This window comes from Sphaeramia orbicularis, unplaced genomic scaffold, assembly GCF_902148855.1.
Source record: "Sphaeramia orbicularis unplaced genomic scaffold, fSphaOr1.1, whole genome shotgun sequence".
NCBI classification, from domain to species: Eukaryota; Metazoa; Chordata; class Actinopteri; order Kurtiformes; family Apogonidae; genus Sphaeramia; species Sphaeramia orbicularis.
This window is the reverse complement of record NW_021941508.1, coordinates 191,148-209,423: the sequence shown is the minus strand read 5'-3', so window position 1 is coordinate 209,423 and position 18,276 is coordinate 191,148. Positions and strand designations below refer to the sequence as shown.

Here is an 18,276-nt window from a genome sequence, read left to right as displayed (position 1 = left end):
GTCCCAGGGCTGTTTCGCTCTGTGAACTGTGAGGGGAAACTCTGGGAACACAGCCCAGTTCTTCTAACAGATGCTGCTGTGTCTGAGGATGGAGCTGCACAACGCCAGCCTAACCCTGAACCAGCCTAACTCTAACCCTGACCCTGACCCTAACCCTGACCCATACCCACTCTGACCCTGACCCACTCTAACCCTGACCCTAATCCTGACCCACTCTAACCCTGACTCTGACCCTGACCCACTCTAACCCTGACTCTGACCCTGACCCACTCTAACCCTGACTCTGACCCTGACCCACTCTAACCCTAACCCTGACCCACTCTAACCCTGACCCTAACCCTGACCCACTCTAACCCTGACCCTGACCCACTCTAACCTGAACCCTGACCCTGACCCTAACCCTAACCCTGACCCACTCTAACCCTGACCCACTCTAACACTGACCCTGACCCTGACCCACTCTAACCCTGACCCTGACCCTGACCCACTCTAACCCTGACCCTGACCCTAACCCTGACCCACTCTAACCCTGACCCTAACCCTGACCCTAACCCTGACCCACTCTAACCCTGACTCTGACCCTGACCCACTCTAACCCTGACCCACTCTAACCCTGACCCTGACCCACTCTAACCTGAACCCGGACCCTGACCCTAACCCTAACCCTGACCCACTCTAACCCTGACCCACTCTAACCCTGACCCTGACCCACTCTAACCCTAACCCTGACCCTAACCCTGACCCACTCTAACCCTGACCCTAACCCTGACCCTAACCCTGACCCACTCTAACCCTGACTCTGACCCTGACCCACTCTAACCCTGACCCTAACCCTGACCCACTCTAACCCTGACCCTAACCCTGACCCACTCTAACCCTGACCCTAACCCTGACCCACTCTAACCCTGACCCTGACCCACTCTAACCTGAACCCTGACCCTGACCCTAACCCTAACCCTGACCCACTCTAACCCTGACTCTGACCCTGACCCACTCTAACCCTGACCCACTCTAACCCTGACCCTGACCCACTCTAACCTGAACCCTGACCCTGACCCTAACCCTAACCCTGACCCACTCTAACCCTGACCCACTCTAACCCTAACCCTGACCCTGACCCACTCTAACCCTGACCCTAGCCCTGACCCACTCTAACCCTGACCCTGACCCTAGCCCTGACCCACTCTAACCCTGACCCTAACCCTGACCCACTCTAACCCTAACCCTGACCCTGACCCACTCTAACCCTGACCCTAACCCTGACCCACTCTAACCCTGACCCTGACCCTAACCCTGACCCACTCTAACCCTGACCCTAACCCTAACCCTAACACTGACCCTGACCCTAACCCTAACCCTGACCCACTCTAACCCTGACCCACTCTAACCCTGACCCACTCTAACCCTGACCCTAACCCTAACCCTGACCCACTCTAGCCCTGACCCTAACCCTGACCCTAACCCTGACCCTGACCCTAACCCACCCTAACCCTGACCCTAACCCTGACCCACTCTAACCCTGACCCTAACCCTGACCCACTCTAACCCTGACCCTAACCCTAACCCTGACCCACTCTAACCCCGACCCTAACCCTGACCCTGACCGTAACCCACCCTAACCCTAACCCTCCCTTACCCTGACCCTGACCGTAACCCACCCTAACCCTAACCCACCCTAACCCTGACCCTAAGGGCTTAAAGGCTCCACACATCTGACCTTTGGTCTTGTTTTTCTTGTTCATTTCAGGTTATAGTTCTGTGGTAGCAGACAGCACAGCAGACTCCACCCTCAGCAGTGCCAGCCAATCACAAAGCAGCCAACCCCCCAGTCTGACCTCTACAGCCAATCAGCTGTGAGTACAGGCAGTGAACTAACAGGAGAACAGAAATGAAAAACACTTCAATGGGATAGAACTGGTGTTCAGATCACACTGAACCCTAACCCTAACTCACCTTAAACCCTAACCCACCCTAAAACCCTTACCCTAACCCACCTTAAACCCTAACCCACCTTAAAACCCTAACCTTAACCCACCTTAAACCCTAACCCACCTTAAAACCCTAACCCACCATAAACCCTAACCCACCTTAAAACGCTAACCCTAACCCTAACCCACCATAAACCCTAACCCACCTTAAAACGCTAACCCTAACCCACCTTAAACCCTAACCCACCCTAAAACCCTTACCCTAACCCACCTTAAACCCTTACCCTAACCCACCTTAAACCCTAACCCACCTTAAAACCCTAACCTTAACCCACCTTAAACCCTAACCCACCTTAAAACCCTAACCCACCTTAAAACCCTAACCCACCATAAACCCTAACCCTCATTAAAACCCTAAACCTAACCCACCTTAAAACCCTAACCCACCTTTAAACCCTAACCCTGACCCACCTTAAACCCTGACCCACTTAAAATCCTAACCCACCATAAACCCTAACCCTGACCCACCTTAAACCCTGACCCACCTTAAAACCCTAACCCTGACCCACCTTAAACCCTAACCCACCTCAAACCCTGACCCACCTTAAAACCCTTACCCTAACCCTGACCCACCTTAAACCCTGACCCACCTTAAAACCCTAACACACCTTAAACCCTAACCCTGACCCACTGTAAACCCTAACCCACCTTAAACCCTGACCCACCTTAAAACCCTAACCCACCCCTAACCCTGACCCACCTTAAACCCTGACCCACCTTAAAACCCTAACCCATCTTTAACCCTAACCCTGACCCACCTTAAAACCTAACCCACCTTAAACCCTGACCCACCTTAAAACCCTGACCCACCTTAAAACCCTGACCCACCTTAAAACCCTGACCCACCTTAAAACCCTAACCCACCTTAAACCCTGACCCACCTTAAACACTAACCCACCTTAAACCCTGACCCACCTTAAAACCCTAACCCTGACCCACCTTAAACCCCGACCCACCTTAAAACCCTAACCCATCTTTAACCCTAACCCTGACCCACCTTAAAACCTAACCCACCTTAAACCCTGACCCACCTTAAAACCCTGACCCACCTTAAACCCTGACCCACCTTAAAACCCTAATCCACCTTAAACCCTGACCCACCTTAAACCCTGACCCACCTTAAACCCTAACCCACCTTAAACCCTAACCCACCTTAAACCCTGACCCACCTTAAAACCCTAACCCACCTTAAACCCTGACCCACCTTAAAACCCTGACCCACCTTAAAACCCTAACCCTGACCCACCTTAAACCCTAACCCACCTTCAACCTTAACTCTAACCCATCTTAAACCCTGACCCGCCTTAAACCCTAACCCACCTTAAACCCTGACCCACCTTAAAACCCTAACCCACCTTAAACCCTGACCCACCTTAAAACCCTGACCCACCTTAAAACCCTAACCCTGACCCACCTTAAACCCTAACCCACCTTCAACCTTAACTCTAACCCATCTTAAACCCTGACCCGCCTTAAACCCTAACCCACCTTAAACCCTGACCCACCTTAAACCCAAACCCACCTTAAACCCTAACCCACCTTAAAATCGTAACCCTAACCCACCTTAAACCCTAACCTACCTTAAAATCTTCACCCTAACCCACCTTAAACCCTGACCCACCTTAAACCCTAACCCACCTTAAAACCCTAACCCCAACCCTGACCCACCTTAAACCCTAACCCACCTTAAACCCTGACCCTCCAGTCTAAATCTCAGATCCACAGTTCACTGTCTGTCTAAGGCTAACTGTGTGTGTTTATCCTGTCCACTGTTCCCAGTATGGACACTGGTCCCAGTTTACTGGGCTGCCTCAGCTTCTCCTCCTCCTCTCCTTCACCCTCCTCCTACAGCGAGGCCAAAACTGGCAACGGTGTCAGCCTGATGAACGGACCACTATCCTACACACAGTCCACCGACAGCAGCAAGGTGAGAACCACACCCTGACCCCACCCCTAACCAAGACCCCACCCCTAAACCCTGACCCCACCCCTAACCAAGACTCCACTCCTAACCCTGACCCCACCCCTATCCAAGACTCCACCCCTAACCCTGACCCCACTCCTAACCAAGACCCCACCCCTAACCAAGACCCTAACTCCACCCTTTATCGTGGTCTGTGGGCTGGGCTTCAGAACCCCAGCGCAGGCATCTGCTTCCCTCAGTTTTCCCATGAGTCTCCTTGTTTGTGCATCAGGTCCAGGAGCCTCTGAGCAGCCTGAAGGCCATGACCGAGCGAGCAGCACACGGTTCAGGGAGAGAGGGGGACAGCACCGCCCTGCACCTGACCCCAGGTAACCCACCTGCACATCTGCACCTCACCCCAGGTAACGCACCCGCACCCGCACACCTGCACCCCACCCCAGGTAATGCTCCCGCACATCTGAACCTCACCCCAGGTAATGCACCCGCACATCTGCACCTCACCCCAGGTAACGCTCCCGCACATCTGAACCTCACCCCAGGTAACGCTCCCGCACATCTGCACCTCACCCCAGGTAACGCTCCCGCACATCTGCACCCCACCCCAGGTAACGCACCCGCACATCTGCACCCCACCCCAGGTAACGCACCCGCACATCTGCACCCCACCCCAGGTAATGCTCCCGCACATCTGCACCCCACCCCAGGTAACGCACCCGCACATCTGCACCTCACCCCAGGTAACCCACCTGCACATCTGCACCTCACCCCAGGTAACGCACCCGCACATCTGCACCCCACCCCAGGAAACCCACCAGCACATCTGCACCTCACCCCAGGTAACGCACCCGCACATCTGCACCCCACCCCAGGTAACGCTCCCGCACATCTGCACCTCACCCAAGGTAACGCACCCGCACATCTGCACCCCACCCCAGGTAACGCTCCCGCACATCTGCACCTCACCCCAGGCAAAGCTCCCGCACATCTGCACCCCACCCCAGGTAACGCACCCGCACATCTGCACCCCACCCCAGGTAACGCTCCCGCACATCTGCACCCCACCCCAGGTAACGCACCCGCACATCTGCACCCCACCCCAGGTAACGCTCCCGCACATCTGCACCTCACCCCAGGTAACGCACCCGCACATCTGCGCATGCCCAGACACATCTGCACACACCTGTATATCCTGCTAGTGCACACTGCTCTCACTGAGGTCCTTTTTAGTCCAAACTCCACCCACAGCTGACACTCCACCCCTTCTAAACGTAGACCGTCTCACTCATGACTGGTGTTCCCTAAATATTTTTGGTTCGGGTCTAAACTGGACTCATCTACACCAGGGTGCGTCTCTGTCTCTCCTCAGACATCTTCCCCGGCTCCACTGCCCCCCCCGCCCCCCCCTCGGCGCCTCAGCCCTCGCTGTCCGAGGTCAGCGTCCCGCCATCGCTGGGGGTCTGCCCGTTGGGTCCAGTTCCCCTGTCCAAAGACCAGGTCTACCAGCAGGCCATGGAGGAGGCGGCGTGGACACACATGCCCCACCCATCGGACTCAGAGAGGATCAGGTTCAAAGAGTCTTTAGTTTGTACCAGAAGTTCTTCAGGAGGAAAGGGTCCAACACCAGGGAGTCTATACTGAGGGGATCTGTGCACAGGGAGTCTATACTCAGGAGGTCTATACTCAGGGGGTCTGTACTCAGGGGGTCTATACTCAGGGGGTCTATACTCAGGAGGTCTATACTCAGGGGGTCTATACTCAGGGGGTCTGTACTCAGGGGGTCTATACTCAGGAGGTCTATACTCAGGGAGTCTATACTCAGGGGGTCTGTACTCAGGGGGTCTGTACTCAGGAGGTCTATACTCAGGAAGTCTATACTCAGGGGGTCTGTACTCAGGAGGTCTATACTCAGGGGGTCTATACTCAGGGGGTCTGTACCAAGTTTATTATCGTTAACGAAAACGAACGAAATGACGAAAACTAAAATTGAAAAAACATTTTCGTTAACTGAAATTAATAAAAACTCTGATTAAAAGAAAAAAACGATAACTAACTGAAACTGTATCGTGAGCTTACAAAACTAACTAAAACGTATAAAAATTATGGATACAATTCCCTTCGTTTTCGTCTCTGTCAATGTCGGATTGATATGAAATTGATTTATTTGGCTCCAGCAGTTTGAGCTGGTGACAACATACGACACTTCCCAGTCTGTCATGTCTGGTCACTGGTGGTTTCCAGTGGTCTTCTGGTCCCCACTCTACCTGGAACATACAGACTAAAGCTGGGACAAAGCAGCACAGTCCTATCTGGGGTTTACTGTAGTGATACATGAGTCGGGTTTTTTTTTTTTTTTTTTTTTTTTTGGCGTACCGTGTGTGTGCGCGTGAGTGACAGAGACAGAGCAGAGCTAAATGACAGTCAGTGTTGAACTAGCATCCAGGTTAAAACTGGAGAGTTTATCACCATGAAAAGGCCTTCCAATCCCTGAACTGCACAGTTTAGAAGAGGAGAAAAGAGGAGGATGAAAACTAATCCAATTACAGAGGTATGGAACCTGTTAGAATGTTAAAAAACGTTTGATGTTACTAGCTACAGCTAGCTGAACTGAACTGAAGCAAAGTTGGCTAATAATGGAACTGGAGATGATTAAGAGATGAGATATCTGCTAAGGTGTGGTTTACTGATGAGGAACTGGGTTATATATGTTTATAAGTGGTTTATATATGTTTCTGTCTGCTTTAACTGCTGGGTAGCTGGTTTATAATAGGTTCCTATCTGCTTTAACTGCTGGGTAGCTGGTTTATATATGTTCCTATCTGCTTTAACTGCTGGGTAGCTGGTTTATAATATGTTCCTATCTACTTTAACTGCTGGTTAGCTGGTTTATATATGTTTCTGTCTGCTTTAACTGCTGGTTAGCTGGTTTATAATAGGTTCCTATCTGCTTTAACTGCTGGTTAGCTGGTTTATATATGTTTCTGTCTGCTTTAACTGCTGGTTAGCTGGTTTATAATAGGTTCCCATCTGCTTTAACTGCTGGTTAGCTGGTTTATAATATGTTCCTATCTGCTTTAACTGCTGGTTAGCTGGTTTATATATGTTTCTATCTGCTTTAACTGCTGGGTAGCTGGTTTATAATATGTTCCTATCTGCTTTAACTGCTGGTTAGCTGGTTTATATATGTTTCTATCTGCTTTAACTGCTGGTTAGCTGGTTTATAATAGGTTCCTATCTGCTTTAACTGCTGGTTAGCTGGTTTATATATGTTTCTGTCTGCTTTAACTGCTGGTTAGCTGGTTTATAATAGGTTCCTATCTGCTTTAACTGCTGGTTAGCTGGTTTATAATAGGTTCCTATCTGCTTTAACTGCTGGTTAGCTGGTTTATAATATGTTCCTATCTGCTTTAACTGCTGGTTAGCTGGTTTATATATGTTCCTATCTGCTTTAACTGCTGGGTAGCTGGTTTATAATATGTTCCTATCTACTTTAACTGCTGGTTAGCTGGTTTATATATGTTTCTGTCTGCTTTAACTGCTGGTTAGCTGGTTTATAATAGGTTCCTATCTGCTTTAACTGCTGGTTAGCTGGTTTATATATGTTTCTGTCTGCTTTAACTGCTGGTTAGCTGGTTTATAATAGGTTCCTATCTGCTTTAACTGCTGGTTAGCTGGTTTATAATATGTTCCTATCTGCTTTAACTGCTGGTTAGCTGGTTTATATATGTTTCTATCTGCTTTAACTGCTGGTTAGCTGGTTATATATGTTTCTATCTGGTTTAACTGCTGGCTGCTTTGTGCATCTCCTCTCCTGCTTTGCACATCTTCGCATTGTTTCACGTAAGTGACATGTATGGATTGCACCCCAACTCAACCTGCTATAGGGAATTTAGACATTGTACGGTACATTGTGTCTCTGCTCAGTCCATGAGCCGCCCTAACCCGACCCCCAAATAAAGTGTCCAGGGTAACCCATATCCATGCCTCACTAATTTCTTTGAATAGGATGATGAGGAAGATAAAATATATGAAATAACTAAAACTAATACTAAAACTAAACTAAACTAAACTAAAACTAAGCATTCAGAAAAAAAACGATAACTAATAAAAACTAACAAACCTGCTCTAAAAACTAATTAAAACTAACTGAATAAGAGAAAAAAAAGTCAAAACTAATTAAAACTAAACTATAATTAAAAATCCAAAACTATTATAACCTTGGTCTGTACTCAGGAGGTCTATACTCAGGTGTCTGTACTCAGGGTGTCTATCCTCAGGGAGTCTATACTCAGGGAGTCTATACTCAGGGGGTCTGTACTCAGGGGGTCTATACTCGGGGTCTGTACTCAGGGATTCTATACTCAGATGGTCTATACTCAGGAAGTCTATACTCAGGGCGTCTGTACTTAGGAGTCTGTACTCAGGGATTCTATACTCAGATGGTCTGTACTCAGGGGGTCTGTACTCAGGGGGTTTATACTCAGGAGGTCTATACTCAGGGATTCTATACTCAGATGGTCTGTAGTCAGGGGGTCTATACTCGGGGTCTGTACTCAGGGATTCTATACTCAGATGGTCTATACTCAGGAAGTCTATACTCAGGGGGTCTGTACTCAGGGGGTCTGTACTTAGGAGTCTGTACTCAGGGATTCTATACTCAGATGGTCTGTACTCAGGGGGTCTGTACTCAGGGATTCTATACTCAGATGGTCTGTACTCAGGGGGTCTGTACTCAGGGATTCTATACTCAGATGGTCTGTACTCAGGGGGTCTATACTCAGATGGTCTGTACTCAGGGTGTCTGTACTCAGGGGTCTATACTCTGGGGGTCTGTATTCATGTCCTTTAATGTAGAACTGTGTTTTTTTTTTTTTTTTTGGGGGGGGGGGGGGGGGGTCTATAGAAGAACCTGATGTTTCACTGTGAGAACACATGAACACACACACACACACACACACACACAGTGCTTGGTTGATCTTCCCTAAAAGGACAGAATTGTAGTTGAATTTAGTTTAAAATGATGTTGAATTTAAAATTGAAAACTCTCTCCTGACCAACATGAGGACGGTCTGAAACTGAAGCCAAACTGGGCTTGTCTAAAACACGTCTAAAAATACTCTGTTTGGATGAAAAAGTGCATTTGGGCACAGGCCCAACATTCCATCAGGGATTTGAACCAGTCCATTCCACAGGATCAGTGGACTGTCCCCCCAAAAAACCCTGCACTTGGAGGGTCCAAATAACTCCCCCCAAAAAAACCTGTGAACCAGGGGGTCCAGCAGTTAACCAGATAGAAACATACAAGTGCACATGGCACCAGGACACCCTAGACCAGAGGTCGATGATCGACTTCGTTGTCGTGTCATCAGACCTTTGACCCTGTGTTTTGGACACCCGGGTGAAGAGAGGGGCAGAGCTGTCAACCGATCACCACCTGGTGGTGAGTTGGATCCACTGGCGAAGGAGGGAGCCGGACAGACTGGGCAGGCTCAAACATGTCATCAGGGTCTGTTGGGAACGTCTGGCAGAGCCCAGTATCAGTGTGGTCTTCATTTCCCACCTCCGGGAGAGCTTCTCCCAGATCCCAGAGGAGGCTGGGGACATTGAGTCCGAGTGGACCATGTTCTCCACCTCCATTGTCGAAGCGGCTGCTCAGAGCTGTGGTTGCAGGGTCTCCGGTGCCTGTCGTGGCGGCAATCCCCAAGCCCGGTGGTGGACCCCCGGAAGTAAGGGATGCCGTCAAGCTGAAGAAGGAGTCTGATGGAGCCTTGTTGGCTCTTGGGACTCCAGAGGCAGCTGATGGGTACCGGCAGGCCAAGCGTGCCGCAGCCCGAGCAGTTGTGGAGGCAAAAACTCAGGTCTGGGTGGGGTTTGGGGAGGCCATGGAAAAGGACTATTGGTCGGCCTCGAGAAAATTCTTGCAAACCGTCCAGTGCCTCAGGAGGGGAAAGCAGTTCCCCACCAACACTGTTTACAGTGGAAGTGGGAGGAGCTGACCTCCACTGGGGATGTTGTCAGACGGTGGAAGGAATACTGGACTGGTCCATCACCCAAGCTGAAGTCACCCAGGTGGTTGGATAGCTCCTCAGTGGCAGGGCACCGGGGGTGGATGAGATTCGCCCTGAGTGCCTTTTGGATGTGCAGGACTTTCTTGGCTGACACGTCTCTGTAACATCACGTGGCAGTCGGGGACAGTACCTCTGGATTGGCAGACTGGGGTAGTGGTCCCCCTTTTTAAGAAGGGGGACCAGAGGATGTGCTACAACCACAGGGGGATCACACTCCTCAGCCTCCTGGAGAAAGTCTATTCTAGGTACTGGAGAGGAGGATCCGACTGATAGTCAAACCTCGGATCCAGGAGGAACAATGTGGTTTTCGTCCTGGTCGCAGAATGCTGAACCAGCTCTACACTCTCCATCGGGTGCTTGAGGGTCCATGGGAGTTTGCCCAACCAGTCCACGTGTTTTGTGGATCTGAAGAAGGCGTTCGACCATGTCCCTCGTGGTATCCTGTGGGTGTATGCTTCAGGAGTATGGGGTCCAGGGCCCTCTGCTGAGGGCAGTCCGGTCCTTGTATGACAGAATCAGGAGTCTGGTTCGCATTGGCAGCAGTAAGTCAGACATGTTCCAGGTGCATGTTGGACTCCAGCAGGGCTGCCCTTTGTCACTGGTTCTATTCATTATTTTTATGGACAGTATTTCTAGGCGCAGCCAGGGGCCGGAGGGGGTCTGGTTTGGGGACCACAGGATTTCATCTCTGCTTTTTGCAGATGACGTTGTCCTGTTGGCCTCATCAAACCTGGACCTTCAGTATGTCCTGGGGTGGTTTGCAGCCCAGTGTGAAGTGAGTAGGATGAGGATCAACACCTCTAAATCCGAGGCCATGGTTCTGGACCAGTTAAAGGTGGTTTGCCCTCTCCAGGTTGGTAGGGAATCTTTACCCCAAGTGGAGGAGTTTAAGTATCTGGGTCTGGTTCACAGTGAGGGAAGGATGGAGGTTCAGATTGACAGGTGGATGGGTGCAGCGTCTGCAGTGATGCAGTGCTTGTATGGGTCTGTTGTGGTTCAGAAGGAGCTGAGCCCAAAGGAGAAGCTCTGGATTTACCATCAGTCTACATCAAGCCCGGATTAACCATATGGGCAACTGGGCAATTGCCCAGGGGCCCGCGACCTCTGAAGGGCCCTGGGTAGCTCGGGCATAACGAAAATATCTGGTTATCTTTTGCTTATAAATGAAACTGTCCGCTGCCCGGAGCCATTGCACTGCACAGAAACCCTGCTCCTGCTGTCTGTGACCGTGAGCTGAGACCCTCTCCTCATTGGTCAGTCCAAAAAGCGAATCAGCGGTGACGCAAATCAACGTGCGTGCACTGAGCGGGATGTGAGACGTCAAGAACTACGCGACATACGCGAATCAAACATTGCAAACATGGAGAAGCAGCTAAGTGGGAAGTTTAGTATTGGTCAGATAAGTATTTCTTTGAGAGAAATTGACGGTTTTCCAGATGTTTATAGCAGTGGCGATTTCTCATAGACTGCAAGGGAAGCCCGGCTTCCCCTAAAATTATGAAAATTAAATGGTTAAATATGTACGGTTGTGTTGACATTTTATTGACTACAAATGTGTTAAAACACGTTCATCTCAAAGATGAGTTCGTTCAAATCAGCTTTATCACAAACCAACGGACGCGATGTTGGTCACTTCTCATACATTCCCGTTGCGCTGTTTACTCCTCCATCTCTGCTCAGTGCATTTGTCCGTAGACTGCGGGCGTCTCTGGACTTCAACGGGACTGAATGGAACAGTTTTTTTCATTGCGTCAAAACTGGACGGTAATTGGATAAATGCCACGATGTTGTCCCGCCCCCGGACACCGGGTGTCTCTGCGGGTGAATGGAGCTGTGGGCGGAGCTCGGACGGGCTGGACGCTAGAATCCCACGTGCTGATTGGAGGATCGGTCGAAAGGCTGAATCCCGTTTGACTGACAGCTGTTTTCAGATCTACTCCTTCACTGACACAGTTCATTTTAATACCGTCACACATTCTGCTGGGAAATCAAGAGAGAAAGTACTACGAAATTACTCGTTCATTTTTTGCACTGTAAATAAAACACACTCATTGGACTTCCTTGTTTCAATTTAACATAGTTTCAGCGTTTTCTTGTTTCAGTTCCATAATTTAATCATTTCTTGTTCGAGTTTAATATCGTTTTGTAGATAGTTAAATCAATCAAACTGTCGGCTAGGTCGGAGTGAAAGGAGCATCTGTAGTTTAAAAAGGCTGAAGTCTGACACCCACAACACACTGAGCCAAGGCAATCTAAGCAGCCTAGGTCTACTGGATATTGAGAGGACACTGGTCCAGTCCCTGAAAAAGACGCCTACTTGGTACGATAAGGTTACTGAGCATTTTCTTAATTCTTTTTTTTTTTTTTTTTTTTTTTTTTATGTAAGCAGACAGTGAGCTTCCCTTGTCTAAAAGACGAGCAGCCGCCACTGGTTTATAGTATTTAGTATATGTAGTATTTAGTATTAAAATGTTTAACCCTTGCCTTGACATGCCTTGAATTGTGATGTGTTTTCTGTTTAAAAGTTAAACTGGGACCAAAATGTTTATTTTATCAGATTATACTGCATTATATTTATTTTTTCCTTGTGGTGGCTCCATGAAAATGTTGAGATATGTTTATTGTTGAGAGAAAGCAGATTTCAAGATGTTTACATTGCACTTACTTTAACTCTCTTGTTGAATTCTGAGGTGACAAGGGGATTTCTGTTTAAAATTCATATCTGATTCTATCAGATTATGTTTGTGTTTTGTCTGTGGGCTTTTTCTGATGATTCAATACATTTGTGTTGGCAAAAAGTGTTGTTAAATAAATACTGGATACTTTGGAAATGGTTTATTTATTTTTTGTGAAAATGGAGGACACTTCCCTCTCTTTCTAATGTAGTGGATCAATTTTAGATTATACTGATGATGATGATGTGTTTTGTTTTCATGTCATCATATGCAAGTGAGTGGCCTTGACAAGAGGCTATAGTGGTGCACTTATAGTTCTACGAGCATTTACACATTTGTACATCAAAATGCAATTGATAATAGTTAGATATTGGAGTATGGGGTATGTTTACATATATTCCTGGAATTTATTCTGTATTTTGCCAGATTATAGGGATCCTGGGGTTGTGATGATGGGGCCCTTGAATATTGTTGCCCAGGGTACAATGAAGTGTTAATCTGGCCCTGGTCTACATTCAGACCCTCATCCATGGTCATGAGCTTTGGGTCAGGACCCAAAGGACCAGATCCAGGATACAAGCGGTCTAAATGAGTTTCCTCCATAGGGTGGGTGAGGTCACCCTTAGGGATAGGGGGAGGAGCTCAGTCACCAGGGAGGAGCTCAGAGTAGAGCCGCTGCTCCCCCACATCCAGAGGAACCAGCTGAGGTGGATCAGAAATCTGGTTCAGATCCTTCTGGACTCTTCCCTGGGGAGGTGTTCTGGGCATGTCCCACCGGGTGGAGACCTCGGGGAAGTCCTAGGACACGTTGGAGAGACTATGTCTGTGGGCTGGACTGGGAACGCCTCGGGGTCCCCCCGGAAGAGCTGGAGGAGGAGTCTGAGGAGAGGGAAACACATATATAAACCAGCTGTGAGTGCAGGTTATCACTCACTAGCCATGAGCCTCGGAGTTCTTCTTACGCGTCACGTATCAGTAAACAAAAGGGTCTTGAATCCAACGTTTGTGTTTGCGGTCTTTACTTAAAAACTTAGAATAATACAAACAAAAGATGAATTTCTAAATTAAATTACGCGGCAGTCAAAAGACTGTGATGCTCCAGCCTCAGGCTTCCGCTTCCGTTCCTTTTTCTTTACATATTTATAATCTTTGCGGCCAATAGCATTGCATCACAAAATTATATCAAGACATACCATTACTACTCAACATTCATATAATATACATAAATTATTAATGATTAATCAAACCTAAATATAAATATGAGTTTTTAACTGAAACACAAAAAATGGCTCTAACACCAGCTAACCAGCAATTCACCGGATAGAAATGTACAAGTTTTAGGGTTAGATTACGTTTGATACTCAGTGGTTGATGTGAGTTTTGGGGTTGATGTCTCTTTTTTGTGGACCTTGTCCTTGTCCTCTCTCTGGTCCTTGATCTTGTCTTCTTGTCCCTGTCCTCTCTCTGGTCCTTCCAGACAGTACCTGATGAGGAACCCCTGCCCCACCCTGCCCTTCCACCACCAGGTGCCGCCCCCCCACTCGGACTCTGTGGACTTCTACCAGAGGCTGTCCACTGAAACGCTCTTCTTCATCTTCTACTACCTGGAGGTCAGTTTCAGTTTCAGACAGTTTCAGACGGTTCTGCATGTGGACAATGATTAGAGACAAGTGTGGAAGGTGGACACCATCTGTAAAGCTGTGGGACACTTCTGTCCCCAGTGTGTCCTCACTCTCATTAGTGCGTCTGTCTGTCTGTCCTCACTCTCAACGGACGAATGAGACTGAGGACACACTGTGGACAGAAGTGTCCCCTTCAGTCCCGTGTCCATGTCTCCTTTGTTTTCATATGTGTGTGTGTGTGTGTGTGCGTGTGCGTGTGTGCGTGTGTGTGTGTTCAGTTCACCGACCTTAATCCCACCCTTCTGCTTCTGGTTCTGCTCAGGGTACCAAGGCCCAGTATCTGGCAGCCAAAGCCCTGAAGAAGCAGTCGTGGAGGTTTCACACCAAGTACATGATGTGGTTCCAGAGACACGAGGAACCCAAGACCATCACTGACGAGTTTGAGCAGGTGGGTCCAGTTCACCGCACCAGAACCACAACCACAGCCAGAACCAGAACCACACACACAACTGACACCAATAAGTTTGAGCAGGTGGGTCCAGTTCACCGCACCAGAACCACAACCATACCCAGAACTGACTGTTGGTCCACAGTCCTCTGCAGCTGTTGGACTTTTAGTTTGACACACATTGAACAGATGAATTCTCTGTTAGTTTACAGTCCTGCTTTCAGATCTGAGTGAATCGACTGAACTCCTCTGGTCTTCTTCTGTGGTGAATCTACTGCCACGTTTCCACTGCGCGGTACTGGCTCGACTCGACTCAGCCTTTTTGCGTTTCCATTACTAAAAGGACCTGGAATCTGGTACCCGGTACTAGTTTTTTGGTCTCACCTCCGCCGAGGTTCCAAGCGATACTAAACTGTGACGTATAAACACTGCAGACCACTGATTGGTCAGACAGTTTTCTCTGTGCCCCGCCCTTTTACAAAATCAGATATGTTAGCGGACAGTAAATCTGTCGGTACATTAATGCACATGATAATGGCCCAAAACTCCACCAGCGTTGGTCCAGATTCAGTCTGTGGTGGACGACAGAAAAATTCAGACGAGACAACATGGAACGAGCGAGTTTATCAGCAACTCTGAGCAGACGACACGGAAATAACACGCCGCATCACTATGACGACCAGGTACTGTAAAGTCAGTAGTATCCTGGAATGGAAACGGTCTGAAGGAATACTGAGCCGAGCCGAGTTGAGCCGGTTCCACGAAGTGGAAACGCAGTGTACTTAACTCCTCTAGTCTTCTGTGGTGAATCTACTGAACTCTTTTCTTCTTCTGTGGTGAATCTCCTCAGTGTGATTGTCTGTTTTTTTTCAGGGAACATACATTTACTTCGACTATGAGAAATGGGGCCAGAGGAAGAAGGAGGGGTTCACCTTTGAGTACCGCTACCTGGAAGACCGAGACCTGCAGTGACCTGTGGACCAGACCTGGACCAGACCTGCAGTGACCTGTGGACCAGACCTGGACCAGACCTGCAGTGACCAAAGGACCAGACCTGGACCAGACCTGCAGTGACCAAAAGACCAGACCTGGACCAGACCTGCAGTGACCAAAGGACCAGACCTGGACCAGACCTGCAGTGACCAAAAGACCAGACCTGGACCAGACCTGCAGTGACCAAAGGACCAGACCTGGACCAGACCTGCAGTGACCTCTGGACGTACGTCAGACGGATGTTGGACGGACATCGGTTGGACATCAGGCGCTGAGACGGAGGATGACGATGCTCCAGCCTGTTTTGTGTGTGTGGGTGTGTGTGTGTGGGTGGGGGGTAGTGGGGCATGGGGTCACTCAAACTCATTGAAGACCCTCCTTCTGTCTGACCCCGCCCCTCCTGCTGTCTGACCCCGCCCCCTCGCCTCAGGCCTTTTCCTCTTTGAACAGACATGGTTTGTTTGTTTCAGCTCATATTTATCTGCAGGTTTTTCCACTTTGTGTTTCCTGTTATGTTGACTTTGAAATCCCCTTAAATCACCCTTACCTTTATTAACCCTGAAGAACCAAAGATTAGCCCCTTTAATCACAGTCCGAGCCTCAGATCATCTGTGACCAGTTGAACAGGTTAAAGGGTCAGTTCACCTTAAGGGTTCAAATGGTTTGTCTTTTTAAAACCTTAAAACCATTGGAACGAAACCAAATAATAACAATTTAAATCTGGTTTATTTTTAGGAGTTTGAGTTTAAGGGGAAAAGTCTGACTTTAATGATTCCAGTTTGTGAAAGTTTAATGTTTGTGTTTGGACCAAATTAAATATTCATTTAGAACTTCTGGAAAAACAAACAATTCACAGAGAAAAGAGGAAAATACTAACCCTAAGGGTTTTTAGGTTAACCCTAAGGGTTAGGGTTACGTTAACCCTAAGGGTTTTTAGGTTAGCCCTAAGGGTTAAGTTTAGGTTAGCCCTAATGGTCAGGTTAACCTTAAGGGATAGGTTAAGGTTAACCCTAAGGGTTAGGTTAAGGTTAATGCTAAGGGTTAGGTTAAGGTTAAGTCTAAGGGTTGGATTACGGTTAACCCTAAGGGTTAGGTTAAGGTTAACCCTAAGGGTTAGGTTAAGGTTAACCCTAAGGGTTAGGTTAAGGTTAATGCTAAGGGTTGGATTAAGGTTAACCCTAAGGGTTAGGTTAAAGTTAATGCTAAGGGTTGGATTAAGGTTAATTCTAGAGTTTAGGTTAAGGTTAACCTTAACTTATTCCCAGTTCTGACATATTTTATTTTTCTTGGTCAAAGATTTTTTTTTACTGTTTGAACATTTTTCACCAAAAACAGAAAAAACCTTTAAACTGAAGTGAACTGAACCTTTAACCTTTAATGCTGGAGTCAACAGAAAAAAACTACATCTGCACCTGCTGCTTCTGCTTCTTCTTGTCTTTTCTGGTTTGGTGTTGTTTTGGCCCCTCCCTCCTCATGTCAGGTCCACATTTCCTTTTGTTTCTCAGGAACTATATTTGATCATTTTCAGAGGAAGTGTTTCTGCAGCAGCTGCACCGACACCAGCGCTCATCTGAGTCTGGAAATAAACGCTGTCAGCGCCTTCAGTTCCACCAGGACCTGGACCAGCCAGGACCTGGACCAACCAGGACTCCTACCATGAGGGACCGCCGGTCCATCCTAAAGGGACAACCCTTTTTCTCCACACTCTAACTCTTGGAACCTGTCCTTGGGTTTTCTTTGTAATTTTTCATCTGGAATAAAGACACTTTCAAAGTGACGCTGAAAAAGTCAATAATGACAGAACCGTGAATAAAAGATTGTAAAATATTAATTAAAGAATTACTTTTCAGAAAACAATGCTTGTTGTGTGATTTGTGAGCGTTGGCGTATGAATGACAGGATGAGGGTTAAGGTTAGCATTAATGTTAGCATTAATGTTGGGGTTGATGTTAGGGTTAGGGGTTTACTCCACCGCTGTTGGTGATATTGCAGAGGTTCCCAGGGTCGGTCCTCAGGGTTGGGGTTAGGGTTCCAAGTGTCGGTCCTCAAGTGGAGTTTCCTGAAGAGTTCCTAAAGTTTGTTGTTGGAGTTGGAGCACCTTTAACCTTCTAACAACCAAAGGAATTGTTTCATTTAGAATGGGAACAACATTCCATGGAAATGGAGAAATTAAAAATAAATTAAGGCTGCGTGAGGCGGAGCTCCAGCAGAAAGGGGAACGTCCACATTTGGAGGCAGAGCTCCAGCAGAAAGGGGAACGTCCACATTTGGAGGCAGAGCTCCAGCAGAAAGGGGAACGTCCGCATTTGGGGAGTCCAAGGTTGAACTGAATCAAGGAAAATGTCTGGATTCATCAGGTGGTCGACACTGAGAGCCATGTACCTCTACTTCTTAGTTCCTAAATTCTCTGAGAAGGATCCAGATGCATTTTTTATTTATTATTTGAGAGGTTAGCGGGCACTTGGAAGTGGACTGACCCACTGTTACTGCAGTGTGTTCTGACATGGGTTAGGGTTAGGGCTCAACAAACGTCCTGTACTGTGTTTCTGACGGTGGCGACT

The 18,276-nt window shown here is 48.1% G+C and overlaps 1 protein-coding gene across 1 annotated transcript in view; it reads left to right on the top strand.

The window, feature by feature from the left end:
• LOC115416008 (CCR4-NOT transcription complex subunit 3-like) overlaps window positions 1–17,601 on the top strand; it is a 39,275-nt gene extending 21,674 nt beyond the window's left edge. The window contains 7 exon segments of the mRNA XM_030129709.1: window positions 1,748–1,853; window positions 3,768–3,915; window positions 4,184–4,280; window positions 5,279–5,477; window positions 14,130–14,262; window positions 14,597–14,722; window positions 15,596–17,601. Coding sequence (XP_029985569.1) covers window positions 1,748–1,853; window positions 3,768–3,915; window positions 4,184–4,280; window positions 5,279–5,477; window positions 14,130–14,262; window positions 14,597–14,722; window positions 15,596–15,694 — 908 coding nt within the window. The 3' untranslated portion in view covers window positions 15,695–17,601.
• Window positions 17,602–18,276: the final 675 nt, after the last annotated feature.